Source organism: Oncorhynchus masou, chromosome 24 (genome assembly GCF_036934945.1).
Source record: "Oncorhynchus masou masou isolate Uvic2021 chromosome 24, UVic_Omas_1.1, whole genome shotgun sequence".
Taxonomy (NCBI): Eukaryota; Metazoa; Chordata; class Actinopteri; order Salmoniformes; family Salmonidae; genus Oncorhynchus; species Oncorhynchus masou.
Window position 1 is genome coordinate 96287980 of NC_088235.1, and position 20718 is coordinate 96308697.

A 20718-nucleotide genomic window follows, 5' to 3' on the forward strand; every position below is an offset into this window, starting at 1 on the left:
CTATAGAGCCCCTTCATATTAAACAGTGGTTGCTGTGTGCTGTCCTCCTCACTCTGTTGGTCCTCCTTTCCCTCCTGCAGCAGAAGACGTTTGCGGCCAGCCCGTACTCAGACCCCATCACGGTGGAGCTCCACAGCGGTATGCCCCTCCATGCTGAGGACCCAGAGATGCTGTGGGTCATGGGCCCTGTCCTGGCTGTTGTACTCATCATCATCATCGTCATCGCCATCCTGCTCTTCAAGAGGTAACTACGCTGCCATGCCAACTTTCTGCTTATAGCTGACAATTGTGGGCACTAAAAAGTTAGGTAGCACCATCGTATTGGCAGAACAATTAGCAACGGTCATCAAAATTGTTAAATAAAAAATAAATAAAAATAATAAATGCAACAGTTGGACAGTGGATGAAGATATTCCAAATATTATACAGCTACGGACAAATATGATTGTTCAGGGATTTCGGTGGAAATTCAGGTATTCAATTTATTGTCAAATGTTTTATCTTTTATCCTTAGAATGCACTCATATATAAGTTTTCTAATGATGTCAGATATAAAAAAATATATTTTGTGTTCAAATAAAGAACATTATATGTGCCTAATTTACATAAATACATAGAGTGTTTTCCATGTATGAATAAATTAACATAACGGGGTAGAACAGGCTTGCAACCACCAACAACTTGCTCTGTCTAGGCCTACCTGCACTCACCTGTGCTGTCCAGACTTCCTCATAAATTACTGTTGTCACATTCTGTTGCATTATTCAACAAATGTGTCAATAGCAGGATTTCCTCAGATGAAAAATTACACTTGGCTCCAGATTACACCTATCTATACATACTTTACATTGTTTGTGAGATCAGACATAATATCACTATAATCCGAGTGTTCATTTTTGGAATTTGCTTTAATTTCAGCGCATCTTATTTATTTTTTACAGTTCAACTGTACTAAATTATTGTTTCCACAAAAAATGTACCTTCTCTTTCAAATTAAATCTAATTTGATTTGTTACAATACAACAGGTGTAGACCTTACAGTGAAATGCTTACTTAACCAACAATGCAGTTTTAAGAAAATACAAAAAAGGAGTAAGAGATAAGAATAACAAATAATTAAAGAGCAGCAGTAAATAACAATAGCGGGGCTATACAGACTATGTCTAGGTGGCTGGAGTCTTTGACAATTCTTAGGGACTTCCTCTGGCACCGCCTGGTATAGAGGTCCTGGATGGCAGGATGCTTGGCCCCGGTGATGTACTGGGCTGTACGCACTACCCTCTGTAGTGCCTTGCGGTCGGAGGATGAGCAGTTGCCATACCAGGCAGTGATGCAACCCGTCAGGATGCTCCCGATGGTGCAGCTGTAGAACCTTTTGAGGATCTGAGGACCCTGCCAAATCTTTTCAGTCTCCGAGGGGGAATAGGTTTTGTCGTGCCCTTTTCACAAATGTCTTGGTGTGTTTGGACCATAGTTTGTTGGTGATGTGGACACCAAAGAACTTGAAGCTCTCAACCTGCTCCACTACAGCCCCGTCGATGAGAATGGGGGTGTGCTTGGCACTCCATTACCTGTAGTTCACAATCATCTCCCTTGTCTTGATCACGTTGAGAGAGATGTTTTTGTCCTTGCACCACACAGTCAGGTCTCTGACCTCCTCCCTATAGGCTGTATCGTCATGTTGTGTCATCAGCAAACTTAATGATGGTGTTGGAGTTGTGCCTGGCCATGCAGTCACGAGTTAACAGGGAGTACAGGAGGGGACTGAGCACGCACCCCTGAGGGGCCCCCATGCTGAGGATCAGCGTGGCAGATGTGTTGTTACCTACCCTTACCACCTGGGGGCTGCCCGTCAGGAAGTCCAGGATCCAGTTGCAGAGGGAGGTGTTTAATCCCCGGGTCCTTAGCTTAGTGAGAGCTTTGAGGGCACTATGATGTTAAACACTGAAATGTAGTCAATGAACAGCATTCTCACATAGGTGTTCCTTTTGTCCAGGTGTGAAAGGGCAGTGTGGAGTGTAGTAGAGATTACATTATCTGTGGATCTGTTGGTGCGGTATACAAATTGGAGTGGGCCTAGGGTTTCTGGGATAAAGGTGTTGATGTGAGCCATGACCAGCCTTTCAAAGCATTTCATGACTACAGACATGATTGCTATGGGTCGGTAGTCATTTAGTCAGGTTACCTTAGTGTTCTTGGGCACAGGGACTATGGAGGTCTCCTTGAAACATGTTGATATTACAGACTCGGACAGGGAGAGGTTGAAAATGTCAGTGAAGACACTTGCTAGTTGTTCAGCGCGTGCTCGGAGTACATGTTCTGGTAATCCCTCTGGACCAGCGGCCTTGTGAATGTTGACCTGTTTAAAGGTCTTACTCACGTCAGCTGCGGAGAGCGTGATCACATACTTTCTTGTGATGCAAGTGTCGAGACGATGCGTTAAATCCCTGATGAAGCTTTAGCGTTCTTTCCAAATTCCATTGAGCCCATTTCATCCATTAAATGGCTGTGTTTAACAGGTCATTACCAACATTTCCACAGTCGTAATGTCAACGGAAAAAAACTACAGGCACAAGCAAGAGTATGAAAGAGTCGCAGGAGTAAAATAAAAACAATCCAGAAAGATTTAGGTGACAAGTGGATTTCGCACCCCTCAAACACAGGAAGTAGATGGCTGGAAAAGACACATCCTCAGGTGGGCGGGCACGCCTCAAACACAGGAAGTAGATGGCTGGAAAAGACACATCCTCAGGTGGGCGGGGTCCCCTCAAACACAGGAAGTGGATGGCTGGAAAAGACAGATCCTCAGGTGGGCGGGGCACCCCTCAAACACAGGAAGTAGATGGCTGGAAAAGACAGATCCTCAGGTGGGCGGGGCACCCCTCAAACACAGAAAGTAGATGGCTGGAAAAGACAGATCCTCAGGTGGGCGGGGCACCCTCAAACACAGGAAGTAGATGGCTGGAAAAGACAGATCCTCAGGTGGGCGGGGCACCCCTCAAACACAGGGAGTAGATGGCTGGAAAAGACAGATCCTCAGGTGGGCGGGGCACCCCTCAAACACAGGAAGTAGATGGCTGGAAAAGACAGATCCTCGGGTGGGCGGGGCACCCCTCAAACACAGGAAGTAGACGGCTGGAAAAGACAGATCCTCAGGTGGGCGGTGCACCCCTCAAACACAGGAAGTAGACCGCTGGAAAAGACAGATCCTCAGGTGGGCGGGGCATGCTCATTGCTAGAACAATTGCTGCAATGAATGTGCAACAGGGCACTCTGGTGTTTGTGGATAGATTTTCAGCTGTACATGGCTGCTTGTGTTCTCAGGAAAGTGACATTATTGCTAAGGATAGTTAGGACATGACTGAAAACAGTGTTTTTTCATCATTTTGACAGCCAAATGTTTCAAGCAATAATATGTTATCTCTGAGGTTTGTTATTCAATGTTTATCTAATATCTGACTCCTTGAATTATCATCTTAAAGCAGTCCCCAGAGGTTTTATTTTCCCTCTTTAGCTTAACTTACAACCATAAAACAAGTTGTATTTAAGATTGATTATAAATGACATCTGTTCGTTGGAGTTCAGTGGTTCCTCAATTAAGACAGACAGGCATTCATCTAGCCTGGGCCTGATGGCTCTATGAGGACTTTCTCCTTGGAGTGGGCACATGGGAGGCTGCTCAGTCAAGTAGCCTGCAGCCCTGCTGTCTCACGCAGGTTAACAGTTGGCCCAGCCGTGTTTTCTCTGCTCTGTTTGAGTGGGGCTGTCCTTAGGCCAGACATCTGGAGCTTCTGACTGAGCAAGCTTTAGAGAGAGAGGGAAGAGGAGGATCCATATGGTCCCTTCCGCTGATGATGACATCTCCGCTAGCTACAACACTGTTGGGGACATGTTGGGATGGGTTGGGCCTCCTCTCTCTGTCGCTGTCGATCTGTTCAACTCTTTCGTCACCATCCTCTCTTACTGGGTGTTCAGTCTTTCATTCTAAAACCAGAGAGAGACTCTTCAGTCTCTGGGGTAGCTCTCCTTACTTCTCAGAAGGCTTCACCTTACTTCTCCTTAGTCTGGTGATCAGAAGGAGCCAGAGCTCAACTCGCTTGTACACACCAACCCAGGAAAGTAAAGTAGTGAGCTGAACTCAGCTGAACAAGTAATTCAATTTTATTTAAAAAAAAATTCAGGTGTAAGTCCTTTTGTCTTTGAGGGCAGTTGTCCGTGAGAACACAGAGCACTGCAGAGAGCGTTAGCTGCTCTCTGTGTGGATAAGCCCAGCCAGGCTGGCTTCAATGGAAGGAGGGTGGATGATTTCTTCACAGCAAGTGAGAATAAATCTTTTGAAGTGGCCCGATTTAGCATGCCTATTTGACTGCATAGGCCTATAGCTCTCTGAAGTCCAAACCAGGAGCCATTGCAACTTTGTATGACTTGGAAGTAATTTAGCTAAAATGGATTATCCTCAAACTGAAATGAATGTAACCTCAACAAAATGTAAAATACAGTTGAAGAGGCCGATCGAAAGACATTTCAACATTTGCAAAAGTGGTGAAACAGAGGTTATGTATATAGGGGTGAAACAGGCTACTGGGCACACACTGGTTGAATCAATGTTGTTTCCACATCATTTCAAAAACATTACGTGGAATAGATGTTGAATTGTTACCAGTGGGAGAAATTATGTATATGAGAACACCATCCTCATCTTTCCACACAATGTATTAGGATGAAAGTTCATACCAGGACATTAGTTGTAAGATGCAGCCTACTGTATTTCCACTCAGCTAGTACAATATTTACATCAAGTAACCTAAAGGAGCATAGTGCACCATCATTAAACCTGTCCAACACCACAGAATATAATATCCTCCCGGCCTTTTCTCATAGCATATGCATTTTAAGAGAAAGGGTTGTAAAGAAAAATATTATATTAAAAAAAAAACTTGTTGAAGATTATCATAGTGGCAGGGATTGAGATCTGGGCCCCTAGAGGAAAAACTCATTTTCTAAATGTCAGCGTCGACATCTGAATAAAAGTGCAGGGCTGAGAGGGTGGAGGAGGGAGGGAAAGGGAGGGAGGGAGGGATAAAGGGGTGCAGTATAAATCTGGTTCCCTATCCACTGCCTCTATGCTTCATCCCTGCTGCTGACAATCTGTCATTTAATCCTCCCTCTATCTCTTTCCCTCTTTCTCTCTGTCTTCTCCCTCACTCACTTCCGCCCTGCTTTCTGTGGATGCAGCAAAAAAGAAAGGTTAGTATTTCTTTCCTGCGGGGTATACTACAAAGTAGAATCAATGAGTTAGCCAGCTAACTTGCCTAAATATTCAGAAAAATACATTTGGGGGGGGGGAAGTATAAGCTTGAAATGGGCATGGTCTAAAAAACATATACCTACATTTAGCTTTCTAAATTAATCAGACAAACTATAGTTTTTTCTGGTTGTTTTTCAAAGTTATCTGGCTAACTAATTGAACCTACTTTGTAGTATGTTTGACACATTTACACCCCTTTCCCCCTTCTCTAACCCTGACGTGGCTGTCACTCTGCAGCACAGCCACCCTCTCCCCGCTCCTCCCCTCCCCTTACTCCACTCTTCTTCTCTATAAAATGTGCTTCTGGGTCAGGCTGCTCTGTTCTGTTCTGACTCAGTGACAGACTGACATGCTCTTTGTTTCTGCTACACTGTCAAGATCACACATCACACCACTATGCTATGTCTTGTTTCTTTGGCTGGTGTGTTGTTGGGTGTTTTTTCACAAGAGACATACAGTACCAGTCAAAAGTTTGGACACACCTACTCATTCAAAGGTTTTTATTTATATTTACTATTTTCTACATTGTAGAATAATAGTGAAGACATTAAAACTATGAAATAACACATGGAATAATGTAGTAACCAAAAAAGTGTTTAACAAATCAAAATATATTTTAGATTTTAGATTCTTCAAAATAGCCACCCATTGCCTTGATGACAGCTTTGTACACTCTTGGCATTCTCTCAACCAGCTTCACCTGGAATGCTTTTCCAACAGTCTTGAAGGAGTTCCCACAAATGCTGAGCACTTGTTGGCTGCTTTTCCTTCCAATTGGGTTGAGGTCGGGAGATTGTGGAGGCCAGGTCATCTGATGCAGCACTCCACCGCTCTCCTTCTTTGTCAAATAGCCCTTACACACCCTGGAGGTGAGTTGGGTCATTGTCCTGTTGAAAAACAAATGATAGTCCCACTAAGCGCAGACCAGATGGGATGGCATATCGCTGCAGAATGCTTTGGTAGCCATGCTGGTTAAGTGTGCCTTGAATTCTAAATAAATCACTGACAGTATCACCAGCAAAGCACCCCCACACCATCACACCTCCTCCTCCATGCTTCACGGTGGGAACCATACATGTGGAGATCATCCGTTCACCTACTCTGCTTCTCACAAAGAAGCAGAGTTAAAAAGCAACTCTCTTCTTATTGGTGTCCTTTAGTAGTGGTTTCTTTGCAGCAATTCAACCATGAATGACTGATTCTCACAGTCTCCTTTGAATAGTTGATGTTGAGATGTGTCTGTTACTTGAACACTGTGAAGCATTTATTTGGGCTGCAATCTGAGGCTGGTAACTCTAATGAACTTATCGTCTGCAGCAGAGGTAACTTTGGGTCTTCCTTTCCTGTGTCGTTCCTCATGAGAGACAGCTTCATCATATCACCTGATGGTTTTTGCAACTGCACTTCAAGAAACTTCAAAAGTTCTTGAAATGTTCCTGATTAACTGACCTTCATGTCTTAAAGTATTGATGGACTGTCGTTTCTCTTTGCTTATTTGAGCTGTTCTTGCCATAATACGGACTTGGTCTTTTACCAGAAAGGGCTATCTTCTGTATACCACCCCTACCTTGTCACAACACAACTGATTGGCTCAAACACATTAAGAAGGAAAGAAATTCCACAAATGAACTTTTAACAAGGCACACCTGTTAATTGAAATGCCCTCGTGAAGCTGGTTGAGAGAATGCCAAGGGTGTGCAAAGCTGTCATCAAGGCAAAGGGTGGCTACTTTAAAGAATATAAAATCTAAAAGATATTTAGATTTGTTTAGCACTTTTTTGATTACTACATATTTCATATGTGTTATTTCATAGTTTTGATGTCTTCCTACAATGTAGAAAGTAGTGAAAATGAAGAAAAACTCTGTCATGGGTGTCATTGGAAGTAGACCAAAGTGCAGCGTGATGAACGTACATTTTCTTTTTATTTGAATGTCACCAACAAAACAATACAAAACGACCGTGACGCTTACAGGACTAAGTACCAAAAACAAAGTTAACTACCCACCCTGAAAGAAGGGGAAAAAGGGCTACCGAAGTATGATTCCCAATCAGAGACAACGATAGACAGCTGTCCCTGATTAAGAACCATATCCGGCCAACACATAGAAACACAAATCAGAGAAATAAAGGACATAGAATGCCCACCCAAATCACACCCTGACCAAACCAAAAAGAGACTAATAAAAAAGGCTCTCTAAGGTCATGGCGTGAAAAACCCTTGAATGAGTAGGTGTGTCCAAACTATTGATTAGTACTGTATACATATTAAAGTACAAAAACACAGTCATAGGAAGGATAAATAAAACATAAAAAACATTCCTTCACAAATAAGTCTCCAATCAATCCTTTAAATTGCCTGAACGGCACCACACCATCAAAATGAAATGTATTTATAATTTTGTACCAGCAATACGGTGCATTAAAACTTAAAGCAGATTCACCTAGCTCAGTGGAGACCCTAGGAACCTCAGAGTTAACCAATCCTGTTACGGGTTAGGCAACTCAGGTGTCTATTTTTTATTCATTTAAATGTAACCTTTATTTAACTAGGCAAGCCAGTTAAGAACAAATTCTTATTTACAATGACGGCCTACCTCGGCCAAACCCGGACCACGCTGGGTCAATTGTGCGCCGCCCTATGGGACTCCCAATCACGGCCAGATGTGATGCAGCCTGGATTCAAACCAGGGACTGTAGTGACGCCTCTTGCATTGAGATGCAGTGCCTTACACCACTGTGCCACTTGGTTCTAAACTTCAACAGCCGTTAGATAAGACAGAAATTTATGAAGTAGCGCCTACAGGTCTTTAGTGAAGTCCAAGCAACCTTTTCATATAGGGTGCAGTGATGAGTATCAAAACTGTCAGCTGTAACAAAACAAAGGGCACTATGGTAGATGGCACCTAAAGGTTTAAGTATTAGCAGCTGCACTTTGATAAATACTATCACCATAATTAAGAACAGATTATAAGGTTGACTTAATAATCTGCTTTCTACTGCTTAGAGAAAGGCACGATCTGTTTCTGTAGAAAAAGTCAACTTTAAATGTTAGCTTCTTAACCAGCCTATCTATGTATTTTTTAAATGTAAAATCCAAATCAAGCCAAATGCATAGGTATTTACACTACTGTTCAAAAGTTTGGGGTCACTTAGAAATGTCCTTGTTTTTTAAAGAAAAGCTATTTTTTTTGTCCATTTAAAATAACATCAAATTGATCAGAAATACAGCGTAGACATTGTTAATGTTGTAAATGACTATTGTAGCTGGAAACGGCTGATTATTTATAGAATATCTACATAGGCGTACAGAGGCCCATTATCAGCAACCATCACTCCTGTGTTCCAATGGCACGTTGTGTTAGCTAATCCAAGTTTATCATTTTAAAAGTCTAATTGATCATTAGAAAACCCTTTTGCAATTCTGTTAGCACAGCTGAAAACAGTTGTGCTGTTTAACCCCATGAATCACGATGGGTTAGGAGTTAGGGTTAGAGCATTAGGTTTAGGGTTAGGAGTTAGGGTTAGGAGTTAGGGTTAGGAGTTAGGGTTAGAGCGTTAGGTTTAGGAGTTAGGGTTAGGGTTAGGAGTTAGGGTTAGAGCGTTAGGTTTAGGGTTAGGAGTTAGGATTAGTTTATGGTTAGGAGTTAGGGTTTGGGTTAGGAGTTAGGGTTAGGGTTAGGAGTTAGGGTTAGAGCGTTAGGTTTGGGTTAGGAGTTAGGATTAGTTTAGGGTTAGGAGTTAGGGTTAGGGTTAGGAGTTAGTTAGGGTTAGGAGTTAGGGTTAGAGCATTAGGTTTAGGGTTAGGAGTTAGGATTAGGTTTAGGGTTAGGAGTTAGGGTTAGGAGTTAGGGTTAGAGTTAGTTAGGTTTAGGGTTAGGGAGTTAGGGTTAGGGTTAGGGTTAGGGTTAGGAGTTAGGGTTAGGGTTAGGAGTTAGGGTTAGAGTTAGGTTTAGGTTAGGTTAGGGTTAGGAGTTAGGGTTAGTTAGGGTTAGGAGTTAGGGTTAGGGTTAGTTAGGTTTAGGGTTAGGAGTTAGGGTTAGGGTTAGGAGTTAGGGTTAGGGTTAGGTTAGGGTTAGGGTTAGGAGTTTAGGTTAGGAGTTAGGGTTAGGGTTAGGAGTTAGGAGTTAGGGTTAGGCGTTAGGTTTAGGGTTAGGAGTTAGGATTAGTTTAGGTTAGGGTTAGGAGTTAGAGCATTAGGTTTAGGGTTAGGAGTTAGGATTAGGTTTAGGGTTAGGAGTTAGGGTTAGGAGTTAGGGTTAGGAGTTAGGGTTAGGGTTAGGAGTTAGGGTTAGAGCGTTAGGTTTAGGTTAGGAGTTAGGATTAGTTTAGGGTTAGGAGTTAGGGTTAGGAGTTAGGGTTAGGAGTTAGGGTTAGGGTTAGGAGTTAGGGTTAGAGCATTAGGTTTAGGGTTAGGAGTTAGGATTAGGTTTAGGGTTACCAGGAGCCAGTTAGGGTTAGGAGTTAGGCCAGGAGTTAGGGTTAGGGTTAGGCCAGGGTTAGGAGTTAGGGCCAGGAGTTAGGGTTAGGAGTTAGGGTTAGGCCAGGCCAGGCCAGGCCAGGGTTAGGGTTAGGAGTTAGGCCAGGCCAGGAGTTAGGGTTAGGAGTTAGGCCAGTTAGGCCAGGGTTAGAGGCCAGGCCTTAGGCCAGGAGCCAGGCCAGGCCAGGAGTTAGGGCCAGGCCAGGTTTAGGGTTAGGAGTTAGAGTTAGGGTTAGGCCAGGCCAGTTAGGCCAGAGCGTTAGGCCAAGGCCAGGAGACAGGGCCAGGCCAGGCCAGGGTTAGGAGTTAGGGTTAGGAGTTAGGCCAGGCCAGGAGTTAGGTTAGAGCAGGCCAGGTTTAAGGCCAGGCCAGGTTTAGGCCAGGGTTAGGAGTTAGGCCAGGAGTTAGGGTTTAGGAGTTAGGCCAGGCCAGGCCAGGCCCAGGGTTAGGAGTTAGGCCAGGCCAGGCCAGGCCAGGAGTTAGGGCCAGGCCAGGCCAGGCCAGGCCAGGCCAGGCCAGGAGTTAGGGTTTGAGCCATTAGGCCTAGGGTTAGGAGTTAGGCCAGGCCAGGCCAGGAGCCAGGTTTAGGCCAGGAGTTAGGCCAGGCCAGGAGTTAGGCCAGGCGCCAGGTTTAGGCCAGGCCAGGGATTAGGCCAGGCCAGGGTTAGGCCAGTTAGGCCAGGCCAGGAGTTAGGGCCTTGAGCGCCAGGCCTTAGGCCAGGAGTTAGGGTTAGGCCAGGAGTTGGGTAGGCCAGGTTAGGCCAGGCGCCAGGTTTAGGGGCCAGGGTTAGGGTTAGGCCAGGCCAGGGCCAGGAGTTAGGGTTAGGCCAGGCCAGGGTTAGAGCAGGTTTAGGCCAGGAGTTAGGCCAGGTTTAGCCAGGTTAGGAGTTAGGCCAGGCCAGGAGTTAGGGGCCAGGAGTTAGGCCAGGGCCAGGCCAGGCCAGGGTTAGGAGCCAGGCCAGGCCAGGCCAGGCCAGGAGGCCAGGTTTAGGGTTAGGAGTTAGGGTTAGGCCAGGCCAGGAGCCAGGCCAGGCCAGGAGTTAGGGTTAGGCCAGGGGTTAGGAGGGCCAGGCCAGGCCAGGGTTAGGCCAGGCCAGGAGCCAGGCCAGGAGCCAGGGTTAGGAGCCAGGCCAGGGTTAGGCCAGTTAGGCCAGGCCAGGGTTAGGAGCCAGGGTTAGGCCAGGCCAGGCCAGGCCAGTTAGGCCAGGCCAGGGCCAGGGGTTAGGGCCAGGCCAGGCCAGGCCAGGCCAGGGTTAGGCCAGGCCAGGCCAGGAGCCAGGCCAGGAGCCAGGCCAGGCCCAGGCCAGGCCAGGGCCAGGCCAGGTTAGGCCCAGGCCAGGCCAGGCCAGGCCAGGCCAGGCCAGGGTTAGGCCAGGCCAGAGCCAGGCCAGGCCAGGCCAGGCCAGGCCAGGCCAGGCCAGGCCAGGCCAGGGTTAGGCCAGGCCAGGCCAGGCCAGGAGGCCAGGCCAGAGGCCAGGCCAGGCCAGGAGGAGGCCAGGCCAGGAGCCAGGCCAGGCCTAGGCCAGGGCCAGGCCAGGCCAGGCCAGGCCAGGGTTAGGCCAGGCCAGGCCAGGGTTAGGAGGCCAGGCCAGGGGCCCAGGCCAGGCCAGGCCAGGCCAGTTAGAGGCCAGGCCAGGCCAGGTTTAGGGCCAGGCCAGGCCAGGCCAGGTTTAGGCCAGGCCAGGCCAGGAGGCCAGGCCAGGAGCCAGGCCAGGCCAGGAGTTAGGCCAGGCCAGGCCAGGCCAGGCCAGGCCAGGCCAGGCCAGGCCAGGCCAGGCCAGGCCGCAGGCCAGGTTTAGGCCAGGCCAGGCCAGGCCAGGAGTTAGGCCAGGCCAGGGCCAGGCCAGGCCAGGTTAGGAGTTAGGGTTAGGCGCCAGGTTTAGGCCAGGAGCCAGGGGTTAGGCCAGGGTTAGCCAGTTAGGCCAGGGTTAGGGCCAGGCCAGGGTTAGGAGGCCAGGGTTAGGTTTAGGCCAGGAGTTAGGCCAGAGCGTTAGGCCAGGCCAGGAGCCAGGAGTTAGGGTTAGGCCAGGGTTAGGGTTAGGTTTAGGCCAGGAGTTTGGGTTAGGCCAGGCCAGGAGTTAGGGTTAGGGGGCCAGGAGTTAGGGTTAGAGGTTAGGCCAGGGTTAGGAGTCCAGGCCAGGCCAGGGTTAGGCCAGGGCCAGGCATTAGGCCAGGGTTAGGAGTTAGGCCAGGAGTTAGGCCAGGTTTAGGCCAGGAGTTAGGGTTAGGCCAAGGTTAGGAGTTAGGGTTAGAGCATTAGGTTTAGGGTTAGGAGTTAGGATTAGGTTTAGGGTTAGGAGTTAGGGTTAGGTTTTGGGTTAGGAGTTAGGGTTAGGCCAGCGTTAGGTTTTGGGTTAGGAGTTAGGGTTAGGTTTAGGCCAGGAGTTATGGTTAGGTTTAGGGTTAGGCCAGTTAGGGCCAGGAGCGTTAGGTTTAGGGTTAGGCCAGGCGTTAGGCCCAGGGTTAGGAGTTAGGATTAGGCCAGGGTTAGGAGTTAGGCCAGGCGTTAGGTTCAGGGTTAGGGTTAGGGTTAGGTTTAGGGTTAGGAGTTGGGGTTAGAGCCAGGTTTAGGGTTAGGAGTTAGGGTTAGGTTTAGGGTTAGGCCTAGGGTTAGGAGTTAGGTTTAGGGTTAGGAGTTAGGCCAGGTTAGCCAGGGTTAGGCCAGGTTTAGGGTTAGGAGTTAGGGTTAGGTTTAGGGTTAGAGCGTTAGGTTCAGGCCAGGAGTTAGGGTTAGGAGTTAGGCCAGGGTTAGGCCAGGCCAGGGTTAGGGTTAGGGTTAGGAGTTAGGGTTAGGAGTTAGGGGTAGAGCGATAGGTTTAGGGTTAGGAGTTAGGGTTAGGTTTAGGGTTAGGAGTTGGGGTTAGAGCATTAGGTTTAGGGTTAGGAGTTAGGGTTAGATTTAGGGTTAGGAGTTAGGGTTAGAGCGTTAGGTTTAGGGTTAGGAGTTAGGGTTAGGAGTTAGGTTTAGGGTTAGGAGTTAGGGTTAGGAGTTAGGGTTAGGGTTAGGAGTTAGGGTTAGGAGTTAGGGTTAGAGCGTTAGGTTTAGGGTTAGGAGTTAGGGTTAGGTTTAGGGTTAGGAGTTGGGGTTAGAGCATTAGGTTTAGGGTTAGGAGTTAGGGTTAGAGCGTTAGGTTTAGGGTTAGGAGTTAGGGTTTGAGCATTAGGTTTAGGGTTAGGGTTAGGAGTTAGGGTTAGGGTTAGGTTTAGGTTAGGGTTAGAGCGTTATGTTTTGGTTAAGGGTTAGGGAAAATAAGATTTTGAATGAGAATCAATTGTTTGGTCCCCATAAGGATAGTAAAACAAACATGTGTGTTAGTGTGTTTGTCTGCAGCTCTCACGCCTTTCAAATTAAAAGCCAAAGTTGCAGTTAAAATTGCATGATGTTCCCTATGCAATAGTCAGAATAACAAAGTGCCCCTCCCCAGACCTCCTTATGTCATGCCTCCATGCTTTATTATGATCTCCATCTCCAATGTTTGTCCCAAATAGCCCCATATTCCCTATATAGTGGACTACTTTTTACCGGAGCCCTATGGGATTTTGTCAAAAGTACTGCACTGCATAGGGTATAGGTTGCTATCTGAGACTCAGTCTAAGTTTAGGGCTAGTAACGTAACTGTCACCTCCCATAGACAGCTATGCATGGCAGCACTAATAGCTTTCCCTGTGAGACAGCCAGCTGAACACATCAGTAGCATCACTCAGCAATGGAGGCTGCTGCACTCAGACACACGTTAGCGCGATGTTAGTGCTACCCAAAGAAATAAACACAGGCTTTAGTGCATAAGTGTGGCAGCAGCTGTAACATGGCAACACTTAAGACCTCAGTTAGCATGCTAGCGCTAGGAGACACGCTGTGGTGTGTTGGGAATGAAGGACATAGGCTCCAACAGATGTGCTCTCTCTACAACACTCTCACTCGCTCTTCTCTCTATCCCCCGATAGTCCCTCTCTCTCTCTCACCATCCCTTCCGCTCTCCTCCCTTTATTTTCTGTTCTCTCGCTCCCTCCATCTCCCTTCCTTCCTCCCTCTCTCTCCTCCCACACCCTTCCTCCTTCCCTCTCTCCCTTCCCTCCCTCTCCCCCACCCCCCCTCTATCTCCCTCTATCTCCTCTCTTTCTTTCTCCACCTCTGTAATTAGCAAGCCTTCCTACTCTGTCACTGCGGCTGATCTGTTAATTGCTCAGCCTGTTTGTTTTCACACGTTCATATGGGGGAAATTAGAGGTTTTAATGAGCGTAAACCCAAAACTGTGTCACCACTTCCCCCAGCTGTGTAGACAGTGAAGTGGGTCCTCACCTCGTCAACTGAGGAACACACAGCACGGCAGACACACCGTGTTATTTATCAAGGTATTTAACGGCACCCTATTCACTATATAGTGCACTACTTTTAATCCGAGCGGAAGGCACTAGTCCAAAGTAGTGCACTATAGGGAGTAGGTTGCCCTTTGGGACGTAAAACTACTACTCACTGAAGAGTAGAGGTATGCCTCTGCTTCAGGGAGTTACACACCTCAACAGACACAACATCAGCCTTTTAACTCCACTCCAGGCACAGTATCTTCCACATCAATGCAGGAACCAACAGCTATCTCAATGACACAGTCATGATACAACAGTGATGGTTCTGTGACTGGGGTTTCCAGCCAGCTGACCACTACAGTGTGGTTACATTCTAATGCCCATACAATCATACCACCTCCTTCAGCCTACCACCATACATGCCCAATGACATGACTTATTTATAAGTAGTATGCTAGTGTTTTTATTGGAACTCCTCTCATGGTCTCTCCTCCCTGCCTCTCTCCCCAGGAAACGAGCATCTCCCTCGGCCAAGGATGAGCACTCTGCTGGGGTGAAGGACTCTCTGCTGACCCACTCCTCTGATCCTGTGGAAATGAGACGACTCAACTATCAGACACAAGGTATAGACACACACACACACACACACACAAGGTATAGACACACACACACACACACACACACACACACTAGCACGCACGATTTATAGACACACACACAAACACTAGCACGCACGATTTATAGACACACACACACACACACACACACACTAGCACGCACGATTTATAGACACACACAAAGTCACAGACCCAGACACACTAGCAGACAAACAACCACTGACACACTTATATTCAGATGTAGCTGTTGTTCAACCATGGCCAAACTATCCACCTCAGTGCCTGCAGACAAATCTCCAACAAGGTAACTTATAAAACCTGGTCTCTATTCACACCACTGCTCACAGTCTCTGACACTCCTATGATATGATACAATCTGATGAATGTGTAGCTATTGGTAACCACTGTGCTACGAGAAGCAATTGAATGCAGTTCACATGCCTTCAAGTATAAAACACTTCAGAGTTAAGGCTTCTACTGTATTCAGATGATTCAGATTAACTACAACAATATCAGATGTTGGTTATCGCAAATGAAACATGGTTTTGATGAGTTGAAAGTGGATAATAATCCGTCCAGTTTATACTCTGTACTGGATATCGTCATCTTGTCTTTGTAATATCGGAGGATTGTTGTGGATGTGAAGGATTGTCACATGGCTTAGTGCACAATGATCATATGTCTTGTTGTATTAGTAGTATGTGGGTGTCAGTGAAGTTGGAAAGGGAGTGGCTGTAGTTGAGGATGAGGACTGTCTATCGGTTAACAACCCAAAGCTCTGGTCTAGTTGACGAGATGTCCTCTCTCTCTTCACCTTCATTTATGACCATTATAGAAATAAGCCTTAAAGGTCTGTTAACATATAACACACCCTGCCCATGCTGCTTCTCATCTCAATGTGAAGTAAAGCGAGAGAGAGGGGGGGTGGTTGCATGGGAATTGTTACAGTATATATTATCCATCTGTTTTCAGTGGCTCTTCGGCTCTTCTGGTGGGCCCTAATGGAACTCTATTCCATATGGGTCCTGGTTGAAAGTATTGTACTATTTAGGGAATAGGGTACCGTTGTGGACGCATGCTCTCTGTCTCTTCTTCTAGTGGACTGCACTGACCCAGCTTGGTAATTAAACACTGTTGAATGCAGCATGGAGAGTCTTGAGCTTTGAACTTAGCAGAGGAATTAAGCCCACCGAATCTCTCTCTAACTCATTCTCTGAACATCAAACTCGTTCTGTCTCACCCTTGGTTTCTGAATCCTCTTCTCTCTCGCATCTCTCTTCTCTTTCCTCTCTCTCGCTACCTCTCTCATCTCTCTCTTCTCTCTCTTCTCTATCTTTTATCTCTCTCCTCTATCTTTTCTCTCCCTCTATCTTTTCTCTCCCTCTCTCTCTTCTCTGTTTTCTCTCTCCTCTCCTCTCCTCTCTCTTCTTTGTTTTCTCTCTCCTCTCCTCTCTTCTCTATCGTTTCTCTCTCTCACCTTCTCTCTCTTTCTTCTCTCTTTTTTTCTCTCTCTCTTCTCTATCTTTTCTCTCTCTCCATCTTTCTCTCTCTCTCCTTTCTCTCTCTCTCCTCTATCTTTTATCTCTCCTCTCTCTCCTCTCTCCTCGCTCTCTTTATCTTTTCTCTCTCTCCTCACTCTCTCTTCTTTATCTTTTCTCTCTCCCCTTTCTATATTTCTCTCTCTCCTTTCTCCCTCTCTTCTCTATATTTTTTCCCTCTCCTTTCTCTCTCTCTCTTCTCTATCTTTTATCTCTCTCCTCTCTCTCCTCATCTTTTCTGTCTCTCCTCTCTCTTTAACTTTTCTCTCTCTCCTCTCTCTCTCTTCAATATATTTTCTCTCTCTCCTCTCTGTCTCTATCTTTTCTTTCTTTTCTCTTTCTCTTCTCTCTCCTCTCTCTCTCTCTTCAATAAATTTTTTCTCTCTCTCCTCTCTCTCTCTATCTTTCTCTCTTTTCTCTTTCTCTTCTCTCTCTCCTCTCTCTCTCTCGCTAACGCACAACTCTTACTTTATGAGCTCTCTCTCGCCCTCTTTCTCTCCTTCTCTCTATGTGCCTTATCTCCCTCTCTCTAACTCTTCATGTCATTCCTATTTTCATCTCTTTCAAACCCTCTCTTCACTCTCCCCGCTCCACCCCTCCCTCCCTCTCTCCATCACTCTGTGGGTGTTTTCTAGTAGTTTGCTATGAGATCGGCAGCTTGTGAGTCTCTAGCAGTAGGGGGTACATAGCAGATGTTGTTTACACAAATAGAGGCAGGTATGTTGTTGACTAATTTTCCAGCCTCTTACAATTTGTGTCCTTGTGAGCACAATAAAGATGTGTTCTAATAGCTCAGTTCTATACTATTGATGCCTCTGTTGTCTACTTAAGCACTTTACAGAGTAGTAGTAACTATAGTCAAGAATATGCTTTCAAGTATATGTCTCAGACAGTTATGTGTCATGGTAGACCTGGACACAATATTGTGAAGTGAAATCGAACAATTCAGTTTGGATCCAGGCTACTGTCATGGATGGAGACTGAAACTAAGAGGACTGTTGGAATTCCAGGCTAACAGACTGACTCCCTTCAGGTGTACAGACATATACACAGCCAGGCCCTTCTGAAAACCTTGGGTCTCTTTCTCTTTCTCTTTCTCTATCCCTTTTTCTCTTTCTCCTAATCCTTCTTTACCCTCTTCTCTTCTCCCCTCCTCCCCTCCCTTCCCCCTTTAACATGAATGATCCCTCTGGTATTGGTTGTTGAGTACGACACACCGACCTCCCCCATCTTCTCCCCACAGGTTCCAGTGACCCCAGTTGCCCGAACACTCCAAGTTAGTTTCCATTCCTCGTGTGTTTTCTACCTATTTAAACCCATCCCCATCCTCTCTCTGTGTCTCTCTCACTCTCTCTCTCTCTCTCTCTCTCTCTCTCTCTCTCTCCGTCTCTGTCTCTAACTCTCCCTCTCTCTCACTCACTCTCTCACTCTGTCTCGCTCACTCTCTCTCTCTCTCTCTCTCTCTGTCTCACTCACTCACTCTCTCTCTCTCTCTCTCTCTCTCTCTCTGTCTCGCTCTCTCTCTCTCTCTGTCTCGCTTTCTCTCACTCTCTCTGTCTCTCACTCTCCATCTCTCTCTCTCTCTCTCTCTCTCTCTCTCACTCACTCACTCACTCACTCACTCACTCACTCACTCACTCACTCACTCACTCACTCACTCACTCACTCACTCACTCACTCACTCACTCACTCACTCACTCACACTCTCTCTCTTTCCATCTCTCTTTTATTCTCATCTCTCTCTTGCTCTCTCATCTCTCTGTCTCCTCTCTCTCTCTCTGTCTCCTCTCTATCTCTTTCTTTCTCTCTCTCTGTCTTTATCTCTCTGATCACTGAGTCACTCTGCATCAGTTTTCTCAGTAGCACAGTCACAGCTCAGACAACAGTACTGATCAGTTAGTAGTCTATGTAAGGAAAGGCTGTGATAGTGCTGCTTTGGGAGCTGAGATGGAATGCCCCGCTCCCCTCCTCCACCAACACCCCCCTTCATCCCTCCATCCCTCTATCTTCTCTACTCATCCTCCTCTCCACTTCTGTTTTTTGTGCGTCACCCACCAAGGCCATCTCATCTCAGCCCCATGCTAGCTGCACCTTGTCTGTGAACATCTGATTGCTCAGTCAGCTGGAACCACCCCGCTTACACTGCACCCCCCACTCCCTCCTCCCCACTAGCCGTGTCACTTCCCCCATGTCACTTCCTTTCCACAGGCTGGCCTCAGAACTGTCACCTGTCACCACTGGCTTGTATCAATCTTGTATGTTATTTTGGAGGATAATCCATTTGTTGTTGCTTTGAGGACAAAGCCGAGATGAAAGATTGTTCCTGCATCAATCTTTCCAAGTCCTAAGCTCTTCTGCCACTGAAAGAGATGATATATGTGTTCGGTACTTTGAGGTTACAATGTAGCTATAGCTTTATTATGTACATCACCTGCTAGCAGCTGTATGTGGTATATTTTCTTTCCAGAATGTTATTTCTGAATCAAGTATTTTTTAGGTTTGTGATAATATTACTAATGTACTAAGATGTTGGTCTCATCTATCTATAGCCAGAGAGAGTTTTCAGTTACCATTTAATGGAGAAATAATGTAATACGACGCTCTGAATACCCTCATGACCCCTCCCACTCCCACTTGTGTTGCTGTGGGCTACAGCCAACCAATCAGCATGCTCGTTCACTCACTCCCTTCACAGGAGTAACCCACAGCATGGTGTTACAGAGCTCTAGAGATATCACCTGTCTGTTGCTCTCTCTCGTCACTCTCTCTTTCTCTCACTCTTATCTCTCGTCACTCTCTCTTTCTCTCTGTGTCTTCTCTCCGCAACCACACACTTCTTTCCATTTCACCACTTTCAATGAGCTCTGTGCTTTGTCATCATAAATGCATCAGTTATCTGGTTGCGTATTTCACATTCCGTGTGTGTGTATGTCTGTTGTGTGAATGTGTGTGTGCAGGTGTATGCGGGTGGTGCATGCATGTGTGTGTATGTGCATATATTACACCGTGTTGTACATTTCACTCATAGCTGAAGGAAAGTTGTATTCACTGCAATAGCTTGGTAACCCTGTTCCTCTCTCTTTCAGGGATGAGGGAGCACCCTCTCATCTCCACCACTGATCTTGCTAACCACATCGAGCGTCTCAAGGCCAACGACGGACTCCGCTTCTCACAGGAGTATGAGGTAACTACTGCTGCTCTGCTTTGCCCTGCTAACCACCACTGGCTGTCTGCAATCCAGTTCCTTAATCTATAGTCTCTATAGCCTCCAAATATAATGTCTCTTTAGTATCTACATCTATAGTCTCTAGATCTAGAGTCTCTGGATATATAGTCTTTATAATATCTAGATCTATAGTCTCTAGATCTATAGTCTTTGTCTTTATAGTATCTAGATCTATAGTCCCGAGATCTATAGTATCGAGATAAATAGTCTTTATAGAATCTTGTTCTATAGCCTCTATATCTATAGTCTATAGCCTCTATATGTATATAGTCTCTATATCTATAGTCTATACCCTCTACATCTATAGTCTCTATAGCAACTAAATCTATATTCTCTCAAACTGTGGTCTCTATATTATCTAGATCTACATTGAGTGCACAAAATATTAAGAACACCTTCCTAATATTGAGTTGAAGCAGCATTGCAGTTCCTGACACAAACCAGTGCGCCTGGCACCTACTACCATACCCATACCCATACTCAAAGGCACTTCAATATTTTGTCTTGTCCATTCACCCTCTGAATGGCAAACACACCATCCATGTCTCAATTTTCTCAAGGCTTTCAAATCCTTCTTTAACCTGTCTCCTCCCCTTCATCTCCACTGATTTGAAGTGGATTTAACCAGTGACATCAATAAGGGATCATATCTTTCAGCTGGATTCAGCTGGTCAGTCTATGTCATGGAAAGATCATGGGTGCACGTTTTAGTTTTTGCCCTAGTTCTACACAGCTGATTCAAATAATCAACTAATCAGCAATCTTTTATCATTTGAATCAGCTGTGTGGTGTCAGGGCAAAAACCAAAATGTGCAAGGGGTCCAAGGTCAGAGTTTGGGATGCACTGCTCTATAGTCTCTAGATCTATAGCCTCTAGATCTATACTCTCTAGATCTACAGTGTCTATAGTCTCTCTCAACAGACTAACTCAACACTTTGATTCTGGCTCCCCTCACTGCCCTGCAACCGCTGACTGTCTTTATCACTACAACCTTAGATATAAGGGAATACCTAGTCAGTACAACTGAATGCATTCAAATGAAATGTGTCTTCTGATTTTAACCCAACACCTCTGAATCAGAGCTGTGCGGGGGGCTGCCTTAATCAACAATCACGTCTTCAGCACCCGGGGACAGTTTGTTAACTGCCTTGCTCAGGGGCAGAACGGAATATTTTTACATTGTCAGCTCGGGGATTCGATCCAGCAAACTTTCGGTGACTGGCCCAACACTCCTACCCGTTAGG

At 46.1% G+C, this 20718-nt stretch overlaps 1 protein-coding gene across 8 annotated transcripts in view; it reads left to right on the forward strand.

Moving 5' to 3' along the window:
- The window catches only part of ptprfa (protein tyrosine phosphatase receptor type Fa), a 317924-nt gene that overhangs the window by 269038 nt on the left and 28168 nt on the right, over window positions 1-20718 (forward strand). For 5 of the 8 annotated variants that reach the window (XM_064935762.1, XM_064935763.1, XM_064935765.1 and 2 more), the window contains 4 exons: window positions 81-244; window positions 14603-14715; window positions 17491-17523; window positions 19334-19431. In XM_064935762.1, coding sequence (XP_064791834.1) covers window positions 81-244; window positions 14603-14715; window positions 17491-17523; window positions 19334-19431 — 408 coding nt within the window. The remainder of the gene's footprint in view (window positions 1-80; window positions 245-14602; window positions 14716-17490; window positions 17524-19333; window positions 19432-20718) is intronic. The other 3 variants (XM_064935768.1, XM_064935769.1, XM_064935770.1) reach the window with 1 other exon arrangement.